Here is a 23,328-nt window from a genome sequence, read left to right on the forward strand (position 1 = left end):
ACTGCTGATGGCTGTGCCCAAGAGGTCATTAAAGGCCTGGATCTTGGTTTTTATCCAGGACACTCGCAAGCCCAGACACTCAGACTCCTCGCTCAGCCTCTCGAGCGCCCCGATCAGAGCCTCCATTGATTCCGCAAAGATCACAACATTGTCAGTCAAGATCCATAAACCTTTCTTCACCAACAGATGCCCCACAGCCGCTGGACCCCACGACCTTGCCCAACACGCAGTCAATACAAGCATTGAACAGAGCAGGAGCAAGAACACACGCCTGACGAACCCCAGAATCAACTGGGAAAAACGCAGAGGTCCTGCCTCCACTCTGCACAGCACTCACAGTACCAGTGTACAGGCCGGCCATGATATCCAGCAACTTCAAGGGGATCCCGCGAATACTCAGGATGTCCCACAGGGCAGCTCGATCAACTGAGTCGAATGCTTTGCGAAAAGTGACAAAGGCTGCAAAGAAACTCTGCCGATATTCGCGTTTGCGCTCCATGAGAACCCTCAGTGTCAGGATGCAATCGATGGTAGATTTCTTAGGCGTAAAACCAGACTGTTCCGGTCGCTGGTAGGTGAGCAAGTGATCACGTATCCTATTGAGGACAACCCTAGCAAGGGTCTTACCCGGCACCGAGAGCAGTGTTATCCGCCTGTAGTTGCTGCAATCCAAGTGATCACCCTTCCCTTTTCAGATAGGGAGGACAAGTCCCGTTTTCCAGTCAGTTGGGATGATACCAGTCTCCCAAATGGAAGCAAAGATTGTTTGCAATGCCAGGAGGACAGCCTTACCACCAGCCTGGAGAAGTTCACTCTGGATACCACAGATCCCTGCAGCCTTTCCCCCCCTCAGCTAGTTCACCACCTGTGCAATCTCAGTAAGATTGGGTGGTTCACAGCTAATTGGAGGATCAACCTCAAGAACCCTGGACCCAGAGATATCCAATGTCCTAGCCAGAGGATCAGCTTTGAACAACTGCTCAAAGTAGCCAGCCCAGTGGGTCACAACTGCAGTGTCATCCGTAAATACCGTTCTATCAGCTGCTCTGACTGCGACTCTTCGAGGAACAGATTCAGATGTGTGTAATGCTTCGATTCCTCTGTAAGAAGGACGTGGGTCACTAGACGACAGATGGTGTATCACTTGCTCACAGATTCCTATAGCAAACACCTCTTTATTTGCCCTCAGAACCCTCACAGCTGTCCCTCTCAGTGCTGTGACTACTCTCGATGATATCTAGGGTGCCCTGAGAGATGGATCACCGGTAACACCAACCCTTAGCAACCTTCAGGGTCTTGTCACGGAAGGTCTCTTGATGAGTTTGCCTTTATTTCAGTTAAGGTTTCTAACATTAGGAAGCATGCTAGCTTCCGCAGTGCTTTTCCACCTTGGATCCCAGCCAGACAAAACAGAATTGCTTCCCTACAATAACTCTGTGACAATTCTGACAGTGGCCACAACCATACAAGATGAAGGCAACAGCAGCTTCATTTTGTTTTGCTTTGGAATCAGCTCAAAAGGGCAAACCATTTTGGATACTGAACTAGTAAAACACTGCAGTTTCAATATGCTTGAGGAACTTTATGACGGAGAAAAAATATAGATAATATTATTAACCAGGTCAAACGAGTATAAGGAGGAGTTTTTGTTGCATTAAAATGTTTTATTGAAGAGAAAACTAATGAACTAGGTAAAATAAATCTCCAGGTTACTGATGGGGGTCATACGATGGTTGATAAGGTGAAAGGCACTTAAACAAGTTCAGCTTTCAACTGCAAGGATGTGCTGTAAACATTGTGGAGCTCTGAAAAAGTGGTAGCATCTTGACCAACCCTGGATTTATTTCTGATCACCCTGAAGAGAAAAAATGGTACATTTCCACACTCTTTGTAATGTTGCAAGCTGTATGAATCTAACTGCACTTTCTGTAAAGGAGGCACTGCTTTTGTCAGTCTCATTTAGAATATCAAAATCCTGCTTTGAAAATTTCAAATTACAGGGATAATTGCTTTTATTTGTCAGAAACCCAGCTGGAGATGATTCAGTTATAGAGTAACTATGAGGTTAAAGCTAAATTCAACAAGACGGAGATGTGGACATTTTGGATGCAGACTGCACAGCAGTATGGTAACTGCAGTAGACTTGCAACCTATATTTTGAACATGCACATGATCGTGTACAGTATGTGTAAGCCGGGATTTTCAATAATGAATCTCTTTAAGAATTAGTGACACAACAGACTCATCGATAAGCATCTCAACCAGTGTATGGAGCTTGCCATGATCTCCTACAAGGCTGTCTTGAGCAAATGTACCATATACAGACAACGTCATACCTCCCACTTATAAGCTTTTTATTACTTATCTACATACATTTAGTTTAACCTAAAATGCAACCATTTTTTGTGTACATACAGTGCTGTTTGTCCATAATATAGAGATATTTATGTGAAAGAAAGATTATTTATTGTTACAACTGTTTCAACACAATTACAACTAGCACATGGCATAAAGGCAATTGCCATTTTTTTAAGAAATGCTTCTCAGGTCTAAACGTTTGAGTATCAGTGATGTACTATACTACTCTTAAAAAATGAGAGGATTGGCTACATTTTCTACACTAACTTTGGTCTAATCCTGCCTATATTGTCACTTCAAAGCACTTTTCTTCCACTGTGGAATATTCACTTCTTCCAGTGGCAAAAATGACAAAAAGTACTGTATGGCTTTATGAAATAAAATCACCATTGGCAGCCCAAACAAACAACATACAAGGTAACTAACCATTCTTAGCCAGATTAAACATTAGAAAGCTCTTTTTTGCCAACAATTCTACACTATTGTTTGTGTTACTTTCCCCTTTTTTAAGCAGAACATGTACACTAAGTTCTGCCTTTACCCACTGAGTTAGTCATTCTGTTTAGATAGGAAGAGGACTTCCTACCACATTAGCAATGTCACACAAAATGAACAGCTCTTTCCAATCAACAGACAAGCTGTTTGTTGATAATTAAGACATATATAAAGTAATTAATTTTATATATAGTATGCACAGATAGTATGCATTTATATATAGTTTTCCCCAAAAAAATCCTCAGATCTTTTATTTTAATTAAAATACCAAACATTACAATTGCAAAAGAGTTTAGTTTTTCATACAGTTTCATTAAACAGACCCTGAAATTAGTTTTGCATGTGGCTTCCAAATTGTGAAACTCACTAAAATTAGTGTTTGGGGTTTTTTTGGAGTTTAGAGCAAGGAATATTTCCCATCAAAGGGTTAATCTGCAACTGAAACAGCTGTCTCCTTTCTTGACCATACAGATCTTGCATAGCTCTTTCTGGGTGATTTGTGTACCACCTACATGCACATTCACACTGCTGGTTCTGCCTCACACCACTCATTAAGAGAATTTAGAATCACAGGTAACACTTTGCATGCTCAATTTTGCCATCTATGCCAACTACTCATTGCTAATGGGATTTAGCAACAGAGAAGCCCTAATATGCTCGTAGATGCATGCTCACCTTTCACCTCTTTCCATGCTTTGTCCCAGAATAAGTTTGACATACTTTTGCAAATGAACAAATATGTTGCACATAAACGTGAAAATAAACGTGCTAATGTCACAAATTTCACTTGTGGCAAAACACAATTTGCTTTACAATTTATTTTCCGTTTACTGCAAATAATTTTGCTCATCACTAATCAGAAACCTGGTTCTGGATTTTCACACTTTTTTTTTGCCCCAGCTCTTTATTTAAAATCTCAAAAGTGTATTCTTCATTGAAATTAGAAAGTTATTTATTTTTCACATCTCTTGGGTGTACAAAAATCAAGACATTCTCAAAATTTTCACTTTAACGCTTTCCATAACTATTTTTGAGATGATTTTTGACCATTAACCAATAGCCAATAAACTGTTAATTGCAAATAAAAGCAAAGCCAAAAGCTAACCAGCTAACTTTGTACATTATATATCACAGTGTATTTATTATATTAGTTTTCTGATTAAAAACATACTGTAATTCTAAAGAAATAATAATAATAATTCAGAAGAAAACTTGAGAATTAAGTACTACACATCCCGAAACAAGTTATTCATTTTCTCAGGTAAGTGAAAAGTACACCAGCAGGATTCTTTACCTTCTGATCAAACCATCTAATTATATGAAATGTACCATTAATGGCAAAAAATGGGTTCTAAATAGAAATATATTTGGAATAAAAACATGCAGCCCCTGGAACAGCTCTGGGCCAAGAGGGGCCTATAATTCACAGCATTCATTATTAGAACTCCTAATAGTTCTCAAAATTAGACTTTAAAAAGTACATTCCTCTTAGAGTTGCTAAAACATGGGAGGAAGCAGGAGCAGGGTATACTGCAATCCCAATTTGGTGCAGTTAAAATGAACTGAAAGTGGCTTTTTTATGCCAAAAGTGACAGATACCCAAACAATTGCTGCTAATTTTGCCAGTAGGTGTTTTCAGCTTTTTACTGTGGTCAAGTTAAAAAAAACACACACACAGCTTACTGTCCTACCTGTGTCAGAGCCACATGACAAAATCCCAGTACTGTTACATACTGTATATATAAATGTCAGTAGAAAACATCAATATAACAAGTTCTTGCCAAATTTTGAAGACATTCTTGAGTGAGAATTTTATGTGTACCAGTCTAAAATAGTATGAAACATTACTTTCACTATGATTCTTTCAATTTGGCAAGATACATCTTTATACATGTAATATAGCTAGCACTTAATATAAAACAAGATTTTCCTTATATAATGTTAACTCTTCTGGTGGTGTTTTAAATATTGCTATTAAGGGGTTTGGAGTGATTTTAGATACAAGGGCTATCTGAGAGATATGTAAAATGTTTAATTTAAAATTGGTCAGAGTGTAAAACATATGTCCTATTCAGACTGACATCTATTGAAAATGTTCAGTTTGGATTTACTCTTAGGTAAACATTAGATTTTAGTGGTAGGCATGCACAATATATAATTTTAGCTGGATTATAACATGCTTTGCACAGAAAGTACTTAGAAAAAGTATTTACCCCATTAGATTTTTTCACTTTTTATTGTTATACAACATTGGAACACAATGGAATTAATTTGGCTTTTTTGACATTGATCAAAAGGCAAATACACTTTAATATCAAACATCTAAGAAAACAGATCCCTGCAAGTTGTTTAAATTAATTACAAATATAAAATTATTTACTGAATGAGTATTTACCTTCTTTAATGTGACACACCATATCATTACTGATGAAGCCAACTGATTTTAGAAGTTACATGATTAGTTAAATAGAGATCACCTGTCTGTAGTCAAGGGTTTTCAATTGATTTTAGTATAGATGCAACTGTATATGAATCGTCCAAACTGTGTTGAGTCAGTATTGTGGCCCAACCAACACAATACAGATAAAAGATCAGTCCAAGCAACATTATAAAAGTAATTATTGAAAATCAGGAGATGGATAGAAGAAAGTGTCCAAGTCATTGAATATCCCTTTGAGTACATTAAGAAAGGAAGAGTATGGCACAGCTGTACAATAAATCTGCGTAGAACAGAATGTCCAAAAAAGTGGAGTAATTGTGCAAGAAGAAGACTGGTCAGGGAAGCTACCAAAAGGCTCTGTTGAATTAATAGTTGAAGAGACTGGAGAGACTCACAAGAGCTGTCACAGCATTATAGTAGAGTTGCAAAGAGAAAACCACACATGAAATCTCAGCTAGAATTTGTCAGAAGGCACATTGGAAACTCTGAAGTCAGCTGAAACATGGTTCTATGATTTAATTAAACTATAATTAAGCCTTTTGGCCATCAGACTAAATGTCAGGTTTGACATAAGCCAAATACTGCACATTATCAAAAACATCCCTTCAATTCCATGAAATGTGGTGATGGCAGCATTATGCCTTGGGGAAGCCTCTCTTCAGCAGGTCCTGGAAGGATTGTGATGGTAGTGGGTAAAATGAATGTAAAAAGTACAGGGAAATTCTAGAGGAAAGCTTCATGCAGTCTGTAAGAAACCTGTGTCTTAGGAGAGGATGTATTTTCTAGCAAAGCAACAAACAACCCCAAGCATAGCTAAAGCTACACAGGATTGGCTTTAAAACAACAATGTTTTTGTCCCACTGAATCAGAGTCCAGGGGGGTATTTTCCGTACGTCGCTTAAATCATCTGAGATCAGATGCCTCATCTTGGATGAGTTAATGCCAGTGAAACTCATCCAGGATAAGTCGGTTTTTCAAACGCAGCCGTGTAGTAGATTAGTCTAGCTGGATCTAATCATCCAAGATGAATGCGTGCGCCCGCGCAGATTGAAAAGCCCATATATATTGAGTCTAGAAAACATGATCAGCAAGTCTTTGATAGGCTGTAACAAAATGACGAAAGAACGGGCACATTTTTTTCACACAAGCGGAGCAAGACCTTTTATTTGAAGGATGTGAAGAATTTCAAGATTTAATATGCACAAGGGGTAACACTGCAAAAGCAGCCCAAACCAGAAAAGACGGCTGGCAAAAATTGGCCGACAAATTAAACGCGTGTGCATTGTACTTACTGAAAGCAGCGTTTCATTTCCTATGTGTCAGATTAATTATTATTTAATATATCATAATTCCAGATCAAATGGGAGTATAAGGAGAACACGGGAACAGGTTAAAGTGAAGTACAAGAATATACTTCAAACTGGTAAATATTGGTAAATAACTATTTAAAGAATTGTTGACATAAAGAAGCATATATTATGTAAAGAACATTAATTTTAAAGCTAATAAGAAGGTAGACAAGAAAAAAACAGGTGGAGGTCCACGCGGTACATACCTAAACCCTGCAGAAGAGTTGGCTCTCCAGCAAAATACCCATGGCCCTGTTTCTGAGGGCATTCCAGGGGGAAGCTCCTCCTCAGAACCAGTGGCAGGATGCAGTTGTCACTTCATTTCAGGTAAAGGATGGTCATTGCATATATTTATCCTCAATGTGTGCCATAGGTAGGTTCCATATAGCCCTCTTTTTTTGTTGGGTCAGTTGCAGGGAATGTTACATTTTCCAAATAATGTTTGATCAAACTCCACTGTGATCAGTCCCATGTGCCCCAATCACATTTGGAAACCCTGGGTAATGAGAATGTTAGGCTGATTGTGAGGTTCTTTATGGAACTGTGTTTTTACCTGTGTATTACCTACCTGCAATGGCATGAAACACCTCTTTTGTCTGCACACGCAGGTGTCCAGGAAACACTATAAAAACCCGAAAGAAATATTTCAGAGCCAAACAGACTTTACGAATTGCCTGGCAAACTGCACTTTTAGTTAGATTTTCCACATCGCCTACAGTATATAAAAAAAGTGCTGCTTGCAAAAAACCTCAAAGCAATGCATACTGTCTGTGTGGTTGTGAGAGCCCGACTTCGCCGAGTTTGACTTCGAATATAAGGTCCTAATAAATTTTTGAGGTACAATATTCCTCCTCGGCTAAAGCGGTATCTTTCGAAAAGAATTTCATCCGGGAGCAATAAAGGATCTTGCCGATCGCGCAAAACCCTCTCTATATGAAATTCTCTTCTTATAATTTGCGTACCGATATCAATTGGTCGCTCATTCATGAACGGCGAAGTCATGACTAAATGAATTCCACGTATGGACACTGATTAAGTGTGTGAGCTAATCCTTGTTTACATAGGAGGATTAGGATGTGTTGCTAAGACAACACATCCAGCAAGAGTTTCGAAAAACCGACAGATCCAGGATCATGCCAAATTGTCAACAATTACATCCAACTAAATGAGTAATCCACGTACGAAAAATGCCCCCCACATCTCAACCTAATCGAGAATTTGTGGCTAGTCTTGAAAAAGGCTGTTCAATCCTGACCCCCATGCAAACTGACAGAGCTTGAGCAGCTTTGCAAAGAAGAATGTGAAAAACTGTAGTGTCCAAGGGCCTCATGTATAACGCCGTGCGTAGAACTCACACTATAACATGGCGTAAGAACAAAAGCGGGAAAGTGCATACGCACAGAAAAATCCAGATGCAGGAATCTGCACGTACGCAAACTTCCACGTTCTTCTGCTACATAAATTCCGATCAGCGTGAAAAGTAACACATGTGCACACGCCTTCTGTCCCGCCCCAACTCCTCCCAGAATTACGCCTCTTTGAATATGCAAATCAATATAAATAGCCCTTAAGCTCAGCCTTCTGGGGAAAATATAAGAATTTCAGCGAATACCAAGTGGAGGCAAAGGAAAAACGTACTATTTGTTGGTTTAAACAGTGGTATCGGAGAAACTCGAAAGCTCAAGTTCACAAACTTGCACAGTGCCCGAAGCAAAAAAGAAATCACATATCAAAGTCGCCATGAAAAGGCGAGTCGTAGCCCACCGTCTGAGTGTCATATGAAAGCTTATTAGGGTACAGACAAAAAAAATAGGCACACAGTGGGGAAAAAAGCATGAAAAGCCAACTTTAACCTCAAAATTTTCACTTTAATCACGTAGTTTATTTTGCCATTAAAGTAGAACATCATAAACTTCATCCTAAAATCATTTAATTTACTAGTTTCTCAAATCCCATTGTAACTAAAGTAGCACGTTAAATGCGTTGTTCTGTACTTGATCTTCTATGTGCTCTATGTGTGTGAATCACTACCTGCTTCTTAAACGGGCTTTCTCTTTCTCCGACAGGACACATAATCTATTACATTCATGATATTACAGCTCTCTGAATAATTAAAATACTGAGATGTATACGTGATATCTTTTTCATGATGATAGGAATGAAAGCATGTTTTTAAACATGGGAACACTGTGGCGCAGTGCTTGTTCATGTCTCACACAAGAGGCTTGCTGCGCCATGCGCGACCTTCGATGAAATAATTTATTACAGAAGTACTGTCTCTTTCAAACGTACTAACCTCCAATTCCTGTCCTTACTTTTCTTTCTCCAAATACCCAGTCGCCACACAATCAGCTGTGTAATAGACGTGAAGCCATTTGTAAGCTTAGAACACTGATTCTTCAAAATTTTTAAGGAACATTGAAATATCTTCGTAGTACATGTTTAATTATTCTATCCGTCTATCCTTCCAGTGTCGCGTCAGCACCAGCAAGAATACAACGCAATGCAGGAACAATCCCTGAACTAGCTAGTGCTGCGGCACCGTGTCCTCACATGTTTAATTATTAACAATACAGATTATTTAAATGAAGTTAAAGTTTTATCTGTATAATATAATCAACATATTTTGCCTGCATTTCATCTTAAAAATGATATTGTCATCATATGTAAATACACGCTTTATAAAGTGGCGCAAGTTGTGCAATATTATAACTGTAGTGCAAGTTTACAGTGAGGTAATTGTACTTATAAGTACAAACAGTTCTACAAGGAGCACTTGATGGACTGATTGAGTGCGTTTATAGTTCTTGGGATGAAACTTTTTCTAAACCGCGAAGTCCGTACTTGGAAGTCTCTGAAGCGTTTTGCCGTGGCTGAGGCAGCGTCTGCTTCATGCTGTATACCGATAATTCTCTTTCCAATCAGCTGCTGCTATGATTCCCCACTCAGATACAATGATATAAAAACTCAGAGTGGTGCAGTGAGAGTAATATGGAAAAAGATGATCTGCTGTGGCAACCCTTAACAGGAGCAGCTGAAAGAAGAAGATGATGCAGTGAGAGTAACAACGCTAAAGCAGTTATGGTATTTGGAATACTATGGCTATTCCCTGGACCATTATATTGCTGCAGGTTAATTACAATCAGATGCATTACACTAATAAACAATATGCAGTTAGTTTCAGTGTATTTATAAAGCCGCGTCAGGAACAGTAGCACTGCTTTGACGCTGGGTGCCGCCAGTCTGCAAAACCGAGCGGAGAAATTGCGTACACCAGGGTATGAGGTACCGTGGAAATGTGCGTGACTTTACACCAAGTTTAGGTTTTATACATCGCGATTTGAGCGTGGAAACATTCATACGCAACATTTCTGTGCATACGCAACATTTCTGTGCGTACGCACCTTTTATACATGAGGCCCCAGATGTCCAAACCTGGTTGAAAGACCTGTCCTTATAGACTCAAGGCCATCACAGTTGCCAGAGATTTATCTAATGAATACTGTCTTGAAGGGTTGAATACTTATGCAATCAATTACTTTGTGTTTTATATTTGTAATTACTTTAGCCCATTTTGCATAGATCTGTTTTCACTTTGACAATAAAGAGTATTTTTCTGTCGAATATGACAAAAAAGACAAATTAATCTACTGTGATTCAATGTTGAATATCAATAAAATGTGAAAACTTCCAAGGAGTGAACTCTTTTTACCGGCTTTTTATTTTATAAATAGGTGAGTTCCATTTCTTATCTGAACAACAACATTTATTTATGTAGCACATTTTCATACAAATGATGTAGCTCAAAGTGCTTTACAAGATGAAGTTTATAAAAAATAAAAATATAAAAATAAGAGTAGGCAATACTAAATAACAAAGAATAAAGTTAAGTCTGATGGCTGGGAGGACAAAAAAAACAAAACATAACAAAAAAAAACGCCAGAGGGCTGGAGAAAAAAAATCTGCAGGGGTTCTGAGGCCAGAAAACCTCTCAGCACCTACTAGGAATTCTAACTAACATAAATGATCTAAATCAATCCTCATGGTTTTCATGCTTCACGTGGAAGAATTAGATGATGATGATCATGATGAACGTACAATTAAAAGATCCTTTTCTCCATTGATCTCTGAGATCACCTATGGTAAGTTCCTTGAACTTTACTGATAAAATCTGTAAATACTACTTGTATATTCATCAAAACCAACTAGTATCACTTCAGGAGTAGAAATGGGTGGAAAGTAAAGAAAATTAAACATATTATTTTTCAGTATGTTTCCTGCTTGTATTGTATATGAAAAAAATTTATTACTTTAAGAAAAGCAGCTACATTGTGCTTTTGTAGCAATATGAGTGCATTAAAGTGCTCCAATTATGTTGGGAGAACTGAACACTGTTGCAAATTGCATTTATATACTGCCAAAAATATGTTGTGCTTTATGTATGTATAGCCACAGCATATGAAAACTGGATAAAGCACCTTGCCATATGTTAATGGCTTCCAAAATAGGGCGCACGATGGAGTGAAGCTTAGCTGAGATATTCCTGACCTGTCGGCAAGTACTCTGAGAAGTGACAACAAATGGCTAATATAAACGGACGAAAAAACAATAAAACATCTTCAGTGCAAGCATACATTCATAAAAGTGAACTTAGTTAGAGTCTGTACATCAAAATAAAGTTATTATAGTTTTAGCTTTGTATATTACCTTTTATTTCTCCAGTATATTATTTTTGATCTTATTTGGAAATTCAATTTAGTTTAAGTTTTCCTTCATCGTGTATTTTTAATTTTCATTTAGATTTTATTTCACAAAGACATTTCTACTTTATGTTTATATACATTAGTTTAAGTTTTAGTAAGTATGGAATGGTTAAAGACCTACTATTGAGTTTAGTTTTATGTCACAATCAGACAGAACTGTACACATAAAGGGTTTGCATATAATATGAATTTAATGGTAGTGGAAGCTTACTACACTACATGGTTTACTATCTGGTTTTGTTTTTGTCTGAAAGAAGCAAGCATAATCAAACATAGATGCTGAATATGAACAATTTTATCATTTTTAAAATATTTTCTATGTTATCTATGCAGAACAAATGTGCACTGACTGTTGGAACTTTTCTTCTTTTTTGTTTATTTGCCCAGAATGGGCCAATTTATGATGAAATTTAGGTGAATTTTAAGGTTTGAGGGTTTGTTTCTCTAAATGTCTACAGTACACAACATATCCTGCCCCAAGACAATGTGCTTACAATTAATCACTTCAATATTGTATTCAAAAATCTCCCATACTGGGATTTGTTATTTTCTACCAGCCATATTGATCTCTGATATCTCAGGCACATAAAATTTATAGACAGAATTTTGTCTGAAAAGATATCAAAAATCAGAACATAGATTCTATTGTCTTTTTACACACGTGATCATAAAAATCATGGAGGCTTAGAAAGAACAGGGCTCTTAGGCTTGAATCAGTGTGCAGACCCCACTTACCTGTATTGATGGAAAAAAGGGAAAACAAGCATGTAGTGTCAAGGTTAGTGGTAATGAGACTTGAATAGCCCATACATAAGAACAGGACACATGTAATGAGCAGAGTAACAGCAGGTAATTGGAGTATGGAGTATAGACAAAAACAGTTCCTGAGATTAGCTTTGGATGCAAGGCAAGAAAAATCCTTGGTATGCCATATGTATGACATGGCTGATATTATGAACAAAAAGAGAATGATATTTCAATTATTCATTTTGAAAGATTGAAAAGAGAGGGACAAATATTTTAAAACAAAACTCTGCAACAGGCTTATTTTCACAATATCAGGAATTTTGAGCTGTGAATGTGAAACTAAAAAAAGATAAATTAATAAGTACATGATAAATATAAAAACACATTAGTATGTTTAGTTTTTCACCAGTTGGCAGACTCTCTTCGCCTATTTACATCAGGAATTTTATTTTGCATTGCGTTGTTGTTAAACAACCTTTTTAAAGCAAAAGTGATTGGTCAGCACAATATGCTGATTTTGTATGTTGACCTAGTCAGTCTCTCAATCAATGTCATTTTATTTTCAAAAACGATTTCTCCTGTGAAAAGTTGCAGGTGAATAATTGTGAACAAAATGCAGACACCTGAGAAATAAACTGAAATGTTACTCATTTGTAATTTTTCTGTCCATACAGTAAAGGTTTTGTTGACCAGCACATTCTGACTTAAAGTGTTTGAATTACTGTACATCTTGATATACAAGAAGTGCAAAGAAATCGACAGCTCATCATAACAGACATCAGACTCATAAGCAGCCTTGAATTCGGTTTATTGTGTGCTCCTGTATTAATTGCTGTGTACATACTGGGTCACTCAGAATTGCAGCTAACATGCCGTCATTTATGAACAGACTGAAATTCTGTAAGGGATTATCTGTATGTAATACTTTTCTCTTGAGCCCCAGACATCCAGTGAACGGCAGCTTTGAAAGCTACCGAGCACGTTCAAAGCAACACCTTGGTATGCTTCACTTAAACTTGAACCAGAGTCTATCAGGCTATCACTATCAGTTCCTGAAGAACTGTCACTGTTATCACACAGTAAATTGTTTTCTTCTTAACACGCTTTACATGTCCGTATTCAGCTTGCTCTCTTACTGCAAATGCTGTATCAACACACGCCCTCCGTCAACAGTCACCATTCACTGGATGAATATATCCGTGGATTGTGCTGGGTGACTTTCTGTTCTAAAGTTAAAAGTTACAAGGGTTAAAGAATAACTGCAGAAATATTTATTCAAAAACCAAATATGAAATTCTTATTAATACATTTTGATTAATTTCAGGACCCCTGCAGCCCAGGTTAGCTGTTGTGTATGTCCGGTGGTGATGAAAACTAAAAATATTTTTAGTAAATTATTATTTTATTTCGGTTAGTATTTCCAGCTACTTTAATAGTTTCATTTAGTTTTAGTTTTCATTTCATTTTTGTTAATTAATTTATTTCAGTTTATGAAATTTTTTTTATTAATAGTTTCAGTTTTGAATTTAGTTTTCATTAACTATAATAACCTTGTATCGTAATTATCATTTTGAGGTGTAATATGTTTGTCACGTCAACACACATTCTAATAACAGCTCTGTGATATGAATTATTATAAGCAGAAGTCATTATTTAGCTGGTTTGACTGTATTTTTTTTTAGAACATTAGAACAATCTAGACGAGAACAGGCCATTCAGCCCAACAAAGCTCACCAGTCCTATGCACTTAGTTCTTCTAAAGAAACATCAAGTCTACTGTAGTTTTGAAAGTTCCTAAAGTCCTACTGTTTGCCACTACTTGGCAGCTTATTTCAAGTGTCTATGGTTCTCTGTTCCTAATGTTTGTGCGAAATTTACCCTTCACAAATTTCCAACTGTGTCCCCATGTTCTTAATGAACTCATGTTAAAATAACAGTCTCGGTCCACTGTACTAATTCCCTTGAAACTAAACTGCACACAGTACTCCAGATAAGGCCTCACCAGTATGTTATAAAGCCTAAGTATAATCTCCTTGGACTTGTACTTCACACATCATACTAACATTCTGTTTGCCTTCGTAATGGCTTCTGAACCCTGTCGGGAAGTTGATAACAAGGTTATCCACTTCCTCACTTGTGAAGACCTCAGAAAAATGCACGTTTAGAGCATCCGCTATTTCACTGTCTGTATCTTTTAATTCCCTTTTACTATTTCTAATGCACTTCACCTTGTCCTTAACTGTTCTTTCACTACTAAAATACTTAAAGAATCTCTTAGGGTCGTCTTTTGCCTTATTTGTTATATTCCTCTCCAATTGTCTTTTAGCCTCCCTAATATCATTCTTAATGGTTGCCCTCATGGTCTCATATGCTCTATGATTCACTATAGAGTCATTAGTTTAATATGCCTTATAAAGCTGTTTTTTCCTGTGCAGCTTCTTTTTTAACATTTTATTAACCCACTGTGGAGATTTTTTTTCAAATTTTCCACTAATTCCAAATTTAGGTATGTACCTGTCCTGCATTACATGTATAACATTTTTAAACCTGTTCCACTGCTCCTTGACTGTCTCCATGCTTAAAAGCTTTTCCGAGTCTATCCTCCTTAGACTTTGCTGCATCTGCTCAAAATTTTTCCCACCACAGTTTAACCTAACAACTTTAGTATTTGCAACCGCACTCTTACAAAACACTGAGAACTGAATTATATTATGGTCACTTGACCCTAGTGGTTCAATCACCTCTACACCCTCAATTCTATCTTCACTATTACAAAATACTAAATCCAGACAAGCTTCACCCCATGTTGGTGCTTTAACATACTGCATTAAACAAATAGTCACTGATTACTGATTACCTCCATTTGCAAGGCTTATCCCAGTTAATATTTGGATAATTAAAGTGCCCCATGACTGTCTGCTTTGGGTAGTCTATAACACACTCCTAAAATAAGGCCTCTTTCCCTAATGCTTTCCAGACAAATTAGGGTCCTCACTAAGATGGGACTCATTGTCCAGCTGAAGAGAACTTGCATTTAAATTCTGTTTGACATAAACAGCAACTCTACCACCTTTTCTGTTTTTTCTGCCCTTCCTAAAAAATGTGTATCCTTCTATGTTACACTCATCCCCATATTTGTTATTTAGCCAGGTTTCCGTTATTGCTGTAATATCATAATTATGCTCTGCTATAAACAGCTTCAGCTCACTTGCCTTATTTTTGATACTTCTGGCATTAAGGCAAGCTATTTTTAATGTGTTACTCCTTCCATATTTAAATGTTGGGTTAGAATTTACATTACTATGCATTCTTATTTCTACACCGTTGTTTGTTCCTCCATGTATAGTTCTAAACCTGGCCTGTCCCTATCTCTCTGCCCAACCCCTCTCACTATTACCTAGTTTAAACAATTCTTGACTAGCCTATTCATACACCTTCCGAAATCATTGTTGCCCCTCCAGTTCAGATGTAACCTGTCATGGTGGCACAGATCCCAAATGTTGCAAAAGGAGTCCCAATACCCCATAAACCTATTCTCTTCTACCCTACACCAAGATTTGAGCCCCACATTAAGCCTTCTATTCTTCTTAATCATACCTGGACTGGCACGTGGCACAGGCAGAATTTCAAAGAAGACTACGTTGTCAGTTCTGCTCCTCAGCCTGGCACCTAACTCTTTGAATTTGGATCACAGAACTGACAGACTACCCTTATGTATGTCATTTGTTCCAACATGGACAATGACAAATAGATCCACCCCTGCTCTGGCTAAGAGCCTATCCTCCGTTCCAGGGTGGTCCCCCACCTGTGCACTTGGAAGGCAACACACCATACACGACTTTCTGTCTCTGGAGCAAACCTATGCTTCAATCCCCCTAACGATTGAGTCCCTGACTATCACTACTATTTCTTACTGGAAACTGGTTTTGAGGGGGCCCGTTGGGGCTTCTCATCCCTGCCTACCACCTCAGAATCATCAGAGACACTGTCCATCTCCACAAGGACCTGAAAACAAATTGACACTTCTAGTTCTGGGGGTGATGCCCTCAGACAGTGTACAACCTTTACCTTACCGTATTTCCCTGTTTGACCAAAGGTTCCATCATTTCCCAGTTTCTTTGAAAATTTGTTTTAAAGCTATGTACAGAATACACATTTCTAGCCTCTTTTTGAGCATGCAGAAGTTTTATAAACCTGACCATCAGGTCTGATGAAGACCAAGTTCCAAATTTTATTGTTTGTTAGGAGTTAGGAGGCACAAAAGCAGACACCCACTCTGCCCCAACGGTCAGTTTTGGAGTAACCTGTTGAGCCTGACTCCGGTTGCAACAATGCTTTAAGCAATGGCCAATTCTACTGTTAAAGATGGTCTTGGAAATTATTTGGCTGTACTTACAACTCAGTTTGGCTTCAGCAGTTCAAAATGAGGGCAAAAGTACCAAGAAAAACCATGGCAAAACACAATCAAAATCAGGGACTGATTGGGGTGCTTGGCTGATCTGGCATTCACATGCAAATGCGAATGGTCAGTCAGGTGCCTTATTCACACCTCAGGCAGGTGAAGGACAGCACCTGTACCCAATCAGGCAATACAAATGGTGCCTGCACAATTAAAAAGGGACAGGAAAAAATACGAGATCAAAAAAGAAGAACAAAGAGATTAAGATCAAAAAAGAGAATAAAAGAACAAAGGTTACAAGAAGAGAGAGAGGCAGGATGGTGAGGAGCCTGTGTAATGAGGAAAGTAGGCAGGTTATCAGGAGTATGCCACTGGGAATTGAGAGGTAGGCTGCGATTGAGTGTGGGGCTGGAGAAGAGGCATTCCAATTGAGTAATGCAGATAGGAGTATGAGTGGTCCCGTTGTATGGGGTCTACCTCTTGATGCTGACGGACAGGCTGAGGGAGATGTGAGTGGAGTTCAGTGGGGTGTTCTATGGGCACCAACGTACTGACTGTATGACTCCAAACCCAGAATATAGTGGATGACAGCAACTGCCTCGGGCGTCTCCTCATGCTGGCAGGTATTGATGCGATAAGCTGAAGAGACACCAGATTTTAGAGAGAGGCACTGGGGCTCATGACTGTTTTAATAGATAATAGGGATTTTAATCTAATTTTAGTGAATTATTTATTATTTTCCACTTGACACTTTGATTTTGTGGAACAGTTATTGACGGATTATTGGAAGAACCAGCACTGCAGCACTGCACTATTGAACACTGTTTTTGATTGTTTTTTAAGAAAAGCATATGGAAGTAACCCCAGAGAAAGACAGGAATAGTTCAATCAATCAGTCTTTATTCAGTCACAGATGAGTACATGAATTCATGCTTTGCAAAGCAGAAGAGCAAAGTTCCCCTGTTTCAATCGGTTTTTAATATTCATATTCATAATATTTTAATAGCCATAGTCAGTTTTTGAGTAACGGTACCAGTCAGACAACTGAATTTTAGGATTGGATTCTTTTGTCAGATTTCTTTGGTACATTTTTCTGCATCGGTTCTGGTAATAAACATTTGTTTTGTGTTTTTTTTGAGTCAGTTTCTGAGTCTGAGACTGACATCTACTTGTGGTGATTCTGCTTTGTTTTGAAGGTGAATAATTATTTGGACCTTTTTATCTGCCAATTTCATTTTTATGCTCATTGTAATTTTGGAGCCCCCATCATTAGGGCAAATGCATTTGTTGTTGGGGTGTGTCCTCTGAGGTTGTTACATGACACGACAAGCTAAACGGTCCTACAGGTAATCATTTCTTCATCCTAGCTGCAGACTTAAAATCCTATCAAATCACTCTTTCTAAAAGTTTCTCAGTCCTAACTTTTTCTAGTTTTGACATTTTACTCTGAATATTTGACCAAGATTTTTTATTCCTGCGGTGGGTTGGCACCCTGCCCAGGATTGTTTCCTGCCTTGTGCCCTGTGTTGGCTGGGATTGGCTCCAGCAGACCCCCGTGACCCTGTGTTCGGATTCAGCGGGTTGGATAATGGATGGATGGATGGATTTTTTATTCTCATTTTGGCTTTGATGTGCATGTCTTTTATCTTCCAGTTTCAACCCCTTTTCTGTTAACTCACCTATTCTCCAGGCAATTTCTCAAATCTAGCTAGTTCGCTCACATAACACTGAAAAGGCTACTGCAGCATGGACAGAACTATCCACTCTCCAAAAGTAGCTTTGTAAATTAAAAACCCAAATAATTAATATTTTTTATCCATCTTTTTTGAAAGATATCACCTTTAGCAACTGGCTAGTGTATAATTTCTCATTGAGTTACCAAGTAACCAACACATTTTACAAATAAGAACATGGAATGTGGTGCTGAAAAATGTTAAGGTCCATTAATACAAAATATATTTGATGAGTTACGTTATATTACATTAATGGAATTTTTAATAAAAACACCCCTGTGTTTTTCATTAGTTTTTGCCACAGTAAGATATACCATCTTTTTAAATCCAAAATTGTCCTTTTTTACTTTGTCAAAGTGTTGTAAGTAACATGGACTTTATTAAAATCTAGTAGGGAGTACCATAAGCTTTAAAAGAGACTTATTTTAAAAATCTAAAGTTAAGGAACATGCCATATTACAAAATAAATTATGCATATTAGAATTAAATTAAGTTTGGCTTGAGGTAGATAAACTGATTAAAGTTTAAAATCATTCAGATGCATGTTCAGAAATATACAGACTTGATGGGATTAAAGATATTAATATATGCTTTTTTAGGTTCTTATTTAAGTTCATTTAATATCTATCGTTTATTTATTTAATTTTAAAATACATTGTTTAATAATTGCATATGGGAAATAATGACATTCAAGCTAAATAAGTATGTAGACACACTATTAAAATAATGCTTAGAATCATAAATACAGCTAAGCATTTTTACGGAAGATATTAAGTTAATTCTGTACTATTTGAGCACTCACTTCACCTGTTACAGCAGTAATACAAAATATACCCAATTTATACTTCACCTTCCCACAGTGTTTTACATTGCAGCTGTTAGGTTGTGAGAACCTTAACATTTAAAAAGAGAATGATAGTGTACTATTATAGTATCAATATCCAATAGTGCTGTCAAGAGAAACGGAACAACCTGGTTGACGCCCCAAATTTTCTTGCTTCGTGGAGGTATCATTCAAACACCCAGCCACAAGGGTGGCTTACTGGGGTTACCGGGGTGGAGTTGTGGCTCTGAGGCTAAGGATCTGCGCTGGTATCCTGAAGGTTGCCAAAAGAGATCCTACTCTGCTGGGCCCTTGAGCAAGACCCTTAACCTGTAATTGCTCCAGGAGCGCTGTACAATGGCCGACCCTGCGCTCTGACCCCAAGGGGTATGCGAAAACTAACAAATTTCTAATACGAGAAATCGTATAAGACGAAATAAAGAACAAAAAGAACAAAAAAAAAAAGAAAAAAAAAAAAATGGAAATACCTCCTAACTGTTAAAGGATAGAGTGTCTCAATTTAGATAGGATAAGGCTTATGAGGGGTTACAGACTGCCAGAGAGTTTTAGTCTGATATCCTTCAAAGAAAGGTACTGTTGCAACTAATACTCTGCAAGGTATTGGTAACAATCACCTCACAATCAAAAGAACTTTGAGTCTGGTGTTGTGAAGAAAGATTGGGGTGACGGCTCAATGGGTAAAAGGAACAGGCCAGGGTTAGGAACAAAGACAGAGAAAAACAGGAAAAGATGTCTGTAAATAATCTGTAAATAGGCAATCCTGCTCACAGGATTCAAGACCCTATTAGGTAAATTTCAGGGCTATAGGGTTAATTTTGGCCTTCTTAGACTTGTTCTGGGTGTGATGACCTACCACAGTGTATATTTCAGGGCTTTTACCCTCATGGCCCTAAACTCTGGAATTATTCATCTGCCAAAGCAAGTGATGCCGCATGTTACAATTTTAGATTGTTGTTCTACTGCTAAAGCTGCTGATGTGGCCTTTTCTGTTACTCTGTGAATATACATGGCAATCATCACAGTCTGTTACTAAGTCTGGTCTTCCTTTTTCTCTTTTCTGTTTCCTGCAGTGTAAAATGACTAAATTGTCCTTTATGACCTTATAATGAAACATCATCATCAGAGATTGACACCAATGAACTTTCATCAGTATCAAAATCATGGATCCTAGCTGGATTCCGAATTATCAGAAAGGAAGGATTAGGTGGGATTGTCAGCTGGTTTAAAAAAAGCTTAAAATTTTTTTTTCTTTCTTTCAATGACAAGTAGTCTTAACCTAATGGACTTTGCAATGCCATTTACTTTAATTAACATCGTATGAGCCTCAAAAAAATTAAAAAATTAAAAAGAATTTTCCAGTTCACAGAGCATATGTACAGTATATACATTTGCATGCTATATATGTGTTTCAATGTGCTTTTCATTTCATTGCATGTAGTTTTATGCTTTATCTTCATTAAATTCATAAATGTATACAATACACCAACTCTGTTAAAGGTAAGAAATTAATTTAATTGTATCTTAAATTTAACTGGAAAAACAGATAAAAATAGATTCAGAGTGAAGGAGCAGGTTTAAAGATGTATTTTTTAGTTTTCAGCAGCTAGATTAAATATCTTTTAATGATGCCAACTAAGACACATGAATATTATGGTCTAGTGATTAACAAGATAATTGGCAAATAAAATGATAAATCCTCATTTCAGTACACCCATGGTCACTGTTTGATTCTTTAAATATTTCTTACAGGCCATTTGTACAAATTCCTTCCTGTTAAGGTTGCTTTGTATGGCTAATTTAATTTGATAGCTTTGTCATTAAATATGCACTGTCAAGAAAGCTGATTTAAACTTTTAAAAAAACATAATATATATATTTTTTATTTCTACATGTAAGTGTCCAGGAACTTACCTGTCATATTGCAGTATACTTTAAAATGCCCAAGTGACCCACTGCCATCTGGATCTATCCAATAGCTGTCAGAGGTTTTTCCAAGATGCTTGTATGCCTCACAGGATTGCTCATAGATAGCTAAAAGAAGTAAATAGAAAAGACATGTAATTAAAGTTAGTGTCTACTAGCACTGGAATTCATTTACAGTACATTTCTATTGCAACAAAGATGTTGTCAAGACCTAGTTGGCAGAAAAATGATTTTTTGCTGCTATTTTACGTACTTATTTTATTTCTTAGTGTTAGAAGTTAAGTAACCTAGACTCCTGATAAATCCATAATAAAGGCAGAATGAAAACTACTAAAAACACAAATAACTGTAAATGTGGGGCAACAGTAAACAGGGCACAATGAAAGTTTACTACTTTTATTTTTTCCTAATTAGTATTCTACAATGTTAGTTCTCTGCCACAACAAATCCAGTATGTTTGATTATTTTTTTATTTAAGTATGTTTGTTTTTAAGGAAGTAACTTTTAAAAATACATTTAAACTATCAATTTTTTTCTAGTATGCATGGCGTCTTTCATCTATTGATGGCAGAATCAGAAATATAGAGAGGAATTCATAGATGAAAAACAACAGCTGATGGACCAGCTTTTTATAAACATGCCAAAGCAGGATCTGCCAGGAGACATACAGCCGCAGCACTGGGGAAAGAGAAGATGAATCTGCTTGCCATCTATTACTGGCAATGTATGGTCTTTGCTGAATCAAGTGAAAGCGCTCTAAGCAACCACCAGGAGCCTTGGGGAATAAATCGATATAGTCTTGTGTGTTTACCAGAAGCTAGGCTGGGAGAGGAAACTCTCAGATTCTGTGCTGGAACTGGACTGATTTCACCTCATATGCACAGATAGGTGCACATTTAGTGCAGTTAACTGGCTTTATAAGTCATATAATTACTTAAATGGAGATCACTTGTCTGTAGTAAAGCGTTTTTAATTGACTGTAGTATAAATGTAGCTGTACCTATAAGGTCCAATATGTTGATAAGTCAGTAGCATGGTCTAACCTACAAAATGAAGACAAAACAGTGCTCCAAACAGCTCCATGAAAAGGAGCCTGAAAAGTACAAAATCAAGGGATTGATACAAAACATATCCAAGTCACTGAATATCCCTTAGAGTATATTAAGAAATTAAAAGAGTATGGCAAAGTATGAAAAGAGGATGGCACAGCTCTAAATCGTGGTTGTTCGCCAAGAGACTTATTGGCTGAGACTTGAGAGACTGTGCTTATAACAACTGTTACCCACGTGGTTCACCAGTCACAGGTTTTTAGAAGAGTTGCAAAGAGAATTTAGTATTTGCTAGAAGACATACTGGAGACACTGAAGTCAGCTGGAAGAAAGTTCTGTTGTCTGATGGGACCAAAATTGAACTGTTTGTCCATCAGGCTAAATGCCATGTTTGAACACTGAACATTACCAAAAACATATAACCCAACCATGACGCATGGCTTTAACAAAATCATGCTGTGGTAATGATCTACATCACATATGCAGTATTTTCATAATGTCACGCATGAGCACCAGTGGATCATCCTCTGAGCTCTTCTGAGATATGTATTTCAATCAATCAACTGAGGGCACTGGTTACTGCGTTAGAGACAGACATAGTGGCGTCATTTTTGCAAGTGGAAGAGGAAGTGCTGAGAGTTTTGTGTTACTGAAGTGTGAGAGTTAATTAAAAGATACATTATGCTACCAAAAAATTAGTTTTTAGGTTGCTGCTATGGAGCTGTGGGGAATTTCTAAAGATTTTTTCCCCTTTATAAGTTTTTTTTTTTTATTTTTGCCCGTACATGTGCAAAAGCAGCTGAGTGTTTGCGGGAATGTTTGGAAAAGTTACTTGTTACTTACACAGTAAGAGTAAGAGGTAGCTGACACCAGTGGCAACAGAAACTAGCCAGTCTGTATGTAAACAGCCAGTGTCATATCATCAAATAGTTTAAAGTAACAGCAATTACTTACAGGAAAAAAAGTCAAGACATATAAAGAATAATTGGATAGAGCTCCATTTAGTACTCGTACAGCTTAGTATTAATGCTAGTAAGAAAGCAACAGCAGAAGTGTTTATAATTATGAAAGCATTCACTTTAAATACAGGTAAGCGGCTGACTTCAAAACGGTCAAGACAAGGGCTCCACGGTATGTGGTCAGGTGTCTAGCGTTAAGGAACAAGTGGTAGAAACAAACAAGAGAATAAGAAATGACTAGTGGTGGATATTCAGCAAGCAAATTTTCT

The 23,328-nt window shown here is 37.3% G+C and overlaps 1 protein-coding gene across 1 annotated transcript in view; it reads right to left on the minus strand.

The window, feature by feature from the left end:
- cntnap2a (contactin associated protein 2a) overlaps positions 1-23,328 on the minus strand; it is a 1,161,044-nt gene that overhangs the window by 201,639 nt on the left and 936,077 nt on the right. The window contains exon 12 of the mRNA XM_028803276.2: positions 21,040-21,159. Within this exon, the coding sequence (XP_028659109.1) occupies positions 21,040-21,159 (120 nt within the window). The remainder of the gene's footprint in view (positions 1-21,039; positions 21,160-23,328) is intronic.

This window comes from Erpetoichthys calabaricus, chromosome 6 (genome assembly GCF_900747795.2).
Source record: "Erpetoichthys calabaricus chromosome 6, fErpCal1.3, whole genome shotgun sequence".
Lineage (NCBI taxonomy): Eukaryota > Metazoa > Chordata > Cladistia > Polypteriformes > Polypteridae > Erpetoichthys > Erpetoichthys calabaricus.